The 7190-nt window shown below is 41.4% G+C and overlaps 1 protein-coding gene across 10 annotated transcripts in view; it reads right to left on the bottom strand.

Moving 5' to 3' along the window:
- Window positions 1-370: 370 nt before the first annotated feature.
- The window catches only part of TNRC6C (trinucleotide repeat containing adaptor 6C), a 105102-nt gene continuing 98282 nt past the window's right edge, over window positions 371-7190 (bottom strand). For 6 of the 10 annotated variants that reach the window (XM_030962217.1, XM_030962222.1, XM_030962223.1 and 3 more), the window contains 2 exons: window positions 5574-5713; window positions 371-2346 (listed from right to left, as the gene is read on the bottom strand). In XM_030962217.1, the coding sequence (XP_030818077.1) occupies window positions 1986-2346; window positions 5574-5713 (501 nt within the window). In that variant the 3' untranslated portion in view covers window positions 371-1985. The remainder of the gene's footprint in view (window positions 2347-5573; window positions 5714-7190) is intronic. The other 4 variants (XM_030962220.1, XM_030962225.1, XM_030962226.1 and 1 more) reach the window with 1 other exon arrangement.

Below are 7190 nucleotides of genomic sequence, written 5' to 3'. Positions count from 1 at the left end.
TCCATTATTTGGTAAATATGTAACTGCTACACATTAGATTAGGTATTTTTCTTCTTTCTTACTGTCTTTTTTTTTTTTTTTTTTTGTTTTTTAATAATATCTTCAGTGCTAGGAGTTGGGTTTTAAAAATACATGAAATGGTGTGGAGTTGCTCCTCGGGAAACCCGGCTTTCCTGAGACATCTTCCACCATGTGCAAGATAGTGATCACAAAGTTTTCGCCACTTTGACGAAGAGGAGGAAAACAACAACAAAAATAGTACACAGCAATGGCCAAAGAAAAGGATAATACAACAACACTGTTCAATCCCAGAGCTCTGAAGTAGCATATCTTCATTCTGAAAATAGTTTTCTTTACGATGGAAGTCTTTTTTTTTTTTTTTTTTTTTTTTTTTTTTTTAAATTCCTTTTTTTTTATTTTAAAGTTTGAAGGAGAAAAAAAGGTCTGTAAACAGGTGGGAGCCAAAACTCCTGGCTCCTCCAAAAGCAGTCAAAACTCATGTCCAAGTGCTTGTTTCTGTTCCTGCTTGCAAGGGAACTATCAACTCTTTACAATTATCTATGGCCACAGTTCAACAAGAGTATTTTTTTTTTTAAACTTTATATTCCGAATGGAAAAATGGTGCAATACTCCGGTAATAATTTTCTTGCATTAGTCCACAATAAAAAGCCGCTAAAGGTAGATATACATATTATTCTCCAGAGATACACACTGTAATTTTAAAATGCAATAAGAGTCCTTGAGTAAACATTTACACGTGAATTGTCGCCGGCCCCTTCTATCAGTTTCTTTCCTTTTTTTTTTTTTAAATTTCCTTTTTTTTTTGTCTTTTTTTGTTTTTTGTGTGTTTTTACCATTACAGGATTAGCTACAAGAAGGGCTGCGGACACTCAGTGCAAAGTTAGAAGCTAATAACAATTAAACATTTGACCAATGAGCAAATAAAAAGCATATACTGAACCAAAGGAAAAAACTTCACACGTTGAGTTAAACCACACGTGGGCACACACACACACACACTCACACACTCACACTCACATCTGTCCCAACAAAAACATAGAGTCTGAACTTTTAAAAAACAAAATTCTTAGAGCCTGTTTTTTGTGTACTGATGCTGACCTGGAAGTGTAATAATTCAACTCAGAAAGTGTTCACATTTTGTTATTGGCCTGCTGGATTCAAGTATTTGCATGTTGATATGGTTTGTTGCTTTTTTTTTTTTAAGTATTTTTTTTTCTTTCTTTGTTGTTTTTTTTTATTCTTTTTTTTTACTTTTTATATTTTTTGGGATTAAAAAAATGACATGAAAAAGTAATGAAACAAGGGTAATGTGCATAGGCAGATCCATGGGAGTAGTGGACACAGAGATACCCCAACCCTGCCCTCCCTCCCCCCCTCTCAACCTGTACAGTCCAGAGTTGTCACTGGGAATCGTCACTTTTCTGTACCAATGGTAAAATATCACACTTCACCCTTTCTGATTATTGGGTCCGCCTCTGTAATGTGCATAATAGTCACAGGCTCATTTAAATAGGCTTTCATTTCCCCTTCCCACCCCCCCAAGTTGATAAAATAACCCTTTCCAGCCCAAATTCTGAAAAGTGCCCTTCATGATAGACCTATTCTAAGCAGCTTTTATACTTGGTTTTGAAAAATCACCATACAAACATAAAAAGACGACATAAAACAAAACAAAAAAAAAAAAAAGCCATGAAAAAAGTAAAACCTGTCATTAGCATGTGACACTGACCAAAGGAGCCCATACTGTTTCAGGAACAGTTCACAAGGACTTCTGCAGTTTCAGATTCAATATTGGACAGAGGTACTAAGGAGGGCTGCCAGTCTCATGGGTTAAAGCTGGATTCTTCATCAAGCCCGGGACTGGAAAGGGTTACCATTTTTTAAATTTTTTTTTTTTTTTTTAATTTTTTTTTAAATTCTCTGTTCTCCTTTAGTGCTGATGATTGTTACTTCCACCGTGTCTCCTAGATGGACTCCCCGCTGAGCAGATCCCCCGGCAGGAGGGTGTTGAGGGGCGTGGGGCTCCCGATGACCCTTCCATCGTCGGCGCTGGGGGGTCCCCAAAGGCTGCTGGAGTACTGGGGCACCCCCCCCCAGAGCAGGTCGCTGCTGCCCTTGCCCCCCAGGCACGGGGGGTTCCAGTGGCCGGCGTCGGGGCGCACCAGCCCGTGGGAGCTGCCCGAGGAGCCCAGGCGGCCGGGCGTGGATCCAGTGTTGGACTGCCAGCTGGAGGTGGGCGGCAGCGCCTGCCCCTGCGCCAGGAACCGGTTCACCTCCTCCTCACCAGCAAACTCCGCCAGGATGGTGGTGTTGCCCAGGACACACCTGAGGGGATGAGCAAGGTGTGAGGTGTTGTTCCAGATTGCAATGCAAGATGTTTTCTATAACCATCGGTGTGGCAGATTATCTTTTGTCAAGTGGGCAGCTTGCCTCATCTCTCTCTGACTGACCACATTCACTCCTCCCTCGGGAGGGGACGTTGCTGATAACAGCTATGGAATGTCCCTGCATGGCTGATAAGAACTACAACATCCCATTGGGAGATATGAGCCCAGAGGGAGGAGCCAAGCATTGCTACCCAGATATAATCCAGAGGTTTTGAGACACCAGCACGGCTTTCTCCACTGGATTCACCAGTGGAACAGCAGCTGCCTCTTCTTCCACTGGATCTTCAGAGGAAGAATACATCCTTCTCTACAGGATCCCTGGTCCAACAGAACCACACCTGATACTCCAGGAGGGCTGCAGCCACAATTCCAATGGGACTGCTGCCAGCACCCTGACCCACAGGGTGTCAGGTTGGGCTCTGACTCTGTCAGTGTTGTTCTAGTGTACTGCATTGTTTATTTTATCCTTTTATTTTCTTTCTTCCCCATTAAAGACCTGTTATTTCCTGCTCCCATATTTTTGCCTGAGAGCCCCTTAATTTAAATTTTATAGCAATTTGGAGGGGTGGGGAGGGTTTATATTCTCCATTTCAGGGGAGGCTCCTGCCTTCCTTAGCAGACTCCTGTCTTTCCAAACCAAGACAGGTGTAAAGGGTGCTTTCTGTCAGGAATGTCTGAGGGGATTGGGATTGGTGCTTGTTATGGTTTATTTAGGGGGGATGTTGGTAGTGTTTGTTTATTCAGTGTCGTTGGCAGCGGATCCTTACCCAGAAGCCTGGGCTAACTGGGGTGTTGTTGGTTATGGCCTTGGGATAGGGTTGGTTGTGGTGGTGGGGCTATAGGGGGTGTTTTGGGGTTACTACCCCTACTATAGTAGGGATCTGTTGTTGGTCCAATCACATTTTAGTGGGGTGGCCATGCTTTATTCGGAGGGGGTGGCTATGCTTTATTCAGAGCCCTTCTAGTGGGGTGGCCATGCTTTATTCAGAGGGAGCGGGGTTGCTTTTGATTGGGGGCTGAAGGTTGGTGTTGACTTTGTTTGTGGTGTTGGGGGTTGTCTCGGGGGGCGATTCAGATTGTTTAGTGGAAGGGTCAGGAAGTTCTAACTCCTGACCTAACTGCACGCTTCCCATGCCTGAAGGAGCCTCCAGGGAACATGGAGAGAGACTATGGACAAAGGGGAATGGCTTCAGCCTGACACAGAGCAGGGTTAGATGGGGTATGGGGGAAATATTCTTCCCTGGGAAGGTGGGCAGGCCCTGGCACAGGTGCCCAGAGAAGCCTCCTCTGGATCCCTGGAATGTCCAAGGCCAGGCTGGATGGGGCTTAGAGCAGCCTGGGATAGTGGGAGGTGTCCCTGCCTGTCACCCTGATTTTTTAAGATTTTCTGATGTTTACATTCTTGCAATGAACCTTCTCACACGCTTCCTGTAAATAACTTCTTGTTTTGCATTCTTTTATGGAGGAGGAGAAATTTGCTGGCCTGTTGGTTTGTCCAGTGTCATTGGAGAGGTGGCACTGTCACCCTCCAATCCACTGTCACTTTTGGAAATCTATAAATGTTGGAGTCAGAAAATAAACTTCCCTTTTCTTCACCTTGAGAGCAGCAGGGTGTGTAGCATTTGTGTTGTTTTATGTCCCATAGTGACACCTGCTCATGGCAGGAGTGGGACTGGATCATCTTTAATGTCCCCCCAACCCAATCAATTCTGTGACAGGAATCCACCTTCCCCCAAGCTGCAATCAAGGTGAAAATTCCCACCACATCCCCTCACTTTGAGCAATCCCATCTCTTCAACCAAGCCTGCTCTGTCCTGTTTTCTATCCTCCTTCCTACATCCACAAACACCCAAATCCACACATGTGGAGACCACCTCCTCTAACTGACACATCCTGGAGCCTCAATTCTCTTCAGGAATAAGGACAGAAGTTCTCCAGCCAAATGATGCTCCCACTGCCTCCGTACTTTCTATAACCTGTTGATAAAGGAAATTGCTTTCCAACTCTAAATACCCAAGTAATTCTCCTGAAACATCACTCTCTGTATTCTTCATCCTGCCCTATGGCACTGATTTTACCACTTATGCCAATTAGTGCCATTGATTGTAAAACTCCTAAAAAGCAGATTTTGTTATCTTATACTTCTCTCATAACTCATTTAAAAAAAAGGCGACCACCATGAACAATTCCTTATTTAGCATTGTTTTACCCTCTCTGTTTCCTTCTAAAGCTAAAACCTTGTCCTGTGCTCTCCCTGAGCTTCCTTTGGAATCCTCATCATGTCCTACAACTTCTTTGTGGCCTTACAGGTGACAAGTCCTAACTGAGGATATTATTGTTGCAGTGCATTTTCTTTATTTGGCATATTCACTGTTTAATTTGTGGTTCTGCAATCCCTCTGTATTGTCCCCCCTCTGTCTTTGGAGTGGCACAAAGCCCCCCGTTTTGTATATTATGTTTCTAAAATTAGATTGCTCCCTTCTTGTTATTCAGTTCAGTTAAGTGTCGGTTTCTCTGTTTGTTACCTGACCACTCCCTGCCAAGTTTCAAACCCCCCCTGTCCTTACTTTTTTCCCCAGAACCTTCCTTACTCCTCCTTCCATTAAATGTCAATCCTTCTCAGAACCTGCCCTTCCCTTTAGAAACTTCCCTGTCAGTTTTGTATCCTTTGAAACCCCATTAGTTTATTTAAGCTGTTCTCCTCCCTTGAAATCCTTCATTGCTTTACACATTGTATTCCCCAGCCTTGTGTTCCACCCCCAGTTTTCAGATTGGTTAAAGATTGTATACTCCCCTGAGACCTTCCCTGTTTATAAGCTGTTGTTTGCCCTCAGTTTGGGGTCCTGGGACCCTGGATTGGGGAGTTTTACCATCAAATAAAGTCACCCCAAGACCCGTGCTGCTGCCTTTTTGATTCTACAGAGCTCAAATGGGGGATCTGTCACAGCCCTGGTATCACCTAGCTGGACTTAGGGTGCACCATGACAATTATTTATGCTGAATAAAGTTTTTTAACACCCTCTCATTCAGTATCTAGCCCCAGTTCACTTTTCCCTCTCTCATTAGGTAATCTTGAAAACCAAGATTGAATTACCTAGTGATTGGTTACGCCTAAGAAAATCTTTTCTGGGTTTGTAACCAAAGAAAGATGGAGCAGGAACTTACATGTGCAGAGACTTCTGGGCCTTGGCTGCTTCCTCCTTGGAACTGTATCGGACCACAGCATTGCCTTGGGTCAGGTTCAAGTGGAATGTGATGAGGGGGCCGTGCTGCAGACACAGCGTGCGCAGCGTGGAGCCATCGATCTGCAGGGAACAGGGCACCAAGGTTACTGCTGCCTCTTGGGCTCTTTTCTGCTCCTCTTAAAGATGGGGTTAAAGGGTTTCAGATGGTCTTTTGTGTTTAGACTTAGATATTTATTTTTATCCATATTTATTATTATTTATCCATATTTATTTATTATTATCCATATTATTATTTTTATCCATATTATAAATTGTGAGTTCTATAGTAATTTACTAATAAGTTAAAAAATGGTTAATTATTTTTCTGTATAAGGTTTTTAAGGCTAAATTATCTCATTAAGAAATGAAACTTAAATTATTTTTACTTTTAACTCAATAATTAATCCTTCCAAGTCCACAGTGCAGACTTTTCTGTTTAATTACAAAATATTACCCCAAACTATGGAGAAGAAGGTGAAGCAAAAGGATTGGTTACTATCCTAAAACTTCTATTTTGTTTTATATTACCCAAAACTATGGAGAAGAAGGTGAAGAAGAAGGATTGGTTACTACCCTAAAACTTCTATTTTGTTTTTTATATATTGCTATTTTAAAACTGTAAGTTTTTAAACTTTAAGTTTTTAACTTTAAGTTTTAAACTTTAGGTTTTATTGTTTAATATTGTTAAAGCTTTATTATTTAATAAACAAGTTTTTTTCCACTTTTCTCCAAAGAAATATTTTCTCCCAAATGGGTGATATTTCACGCTTTAATTAAACTACACACCCATAATCCCAGTGCTATTAATTAATTTTGGAAGCTTTTTTTACGGCTTCAGATCAAATGTAGTATTTTCTAGTGGGTTTGTGCCTTTTAGTACAGAAAGTTTAAAATTCTTAGCGTCCAGGGTTCCAACAGGTTATCTGTGGTACTGTCATTTTACCTTAAATGCCTAATTTACAAGTGTTTAAAAGCTAAAGAGTGAATACAATGAAAGTACTTAATGATACACTTATTGCTCTCTTCATTGAGGGAGATATCCTGATTTTTTAAAAATTCCCTACAGTCCAGAGTACAAATTATCTCAATTTAGGTTATACAAGTTATATTTATCATTAGACATCCATAGAAATCCAGAAATAAGTCAAAGGGAAAACACACTTCATAAATGTAATTAGAATTTCCCCAAGATTAATTTGGATGTCTGCATCCAAGGCTTTGTGGCTCATGTTCTCCCTTTGGAATGACACCGTGAAGGACAAATAGAGGATGTGATAGACATATGAGAAGAACCCAAAAAACCCATAGGAAAATCAGATTTTACATCTCTGTCTGTGCTTTACAACATCATTCACCTCCAAACTTACACACACAGAAATGGTGCCCACTGAATGACTAATTACAGGCTTGAAAATTCATACTTGATTTGACAGCACTTTGAAAACTTAACAAATTCCCTGTAGAAGACAGGTGATATATGCAGAATAATTATTCTTCTTTCAAATGAATCAAATGGCCGAGGCTGCTAAATGTTGTTCTCATCATCTCTTAAACTGCA

The sequence above is a fragment of the Camarhynchus parvulus genome, chromosome 18 (genome assembly GCF_901933205.1).
Source record: "Camarhynchus parvulus chromosome 18, STF_HiC, whole genome shotgun sequence".
Taxonomy (NCBI): Eukaryota; Metazoa; Chordata; class Aves; order Passeriformes; family Thraupidae; genus Camarhynchus; species Camarhynchus parvulus.
Note: the sequence above shows the minus strand (reverse complement) of the source record. Positions and strands in the feature narration are given on the sequence as shown.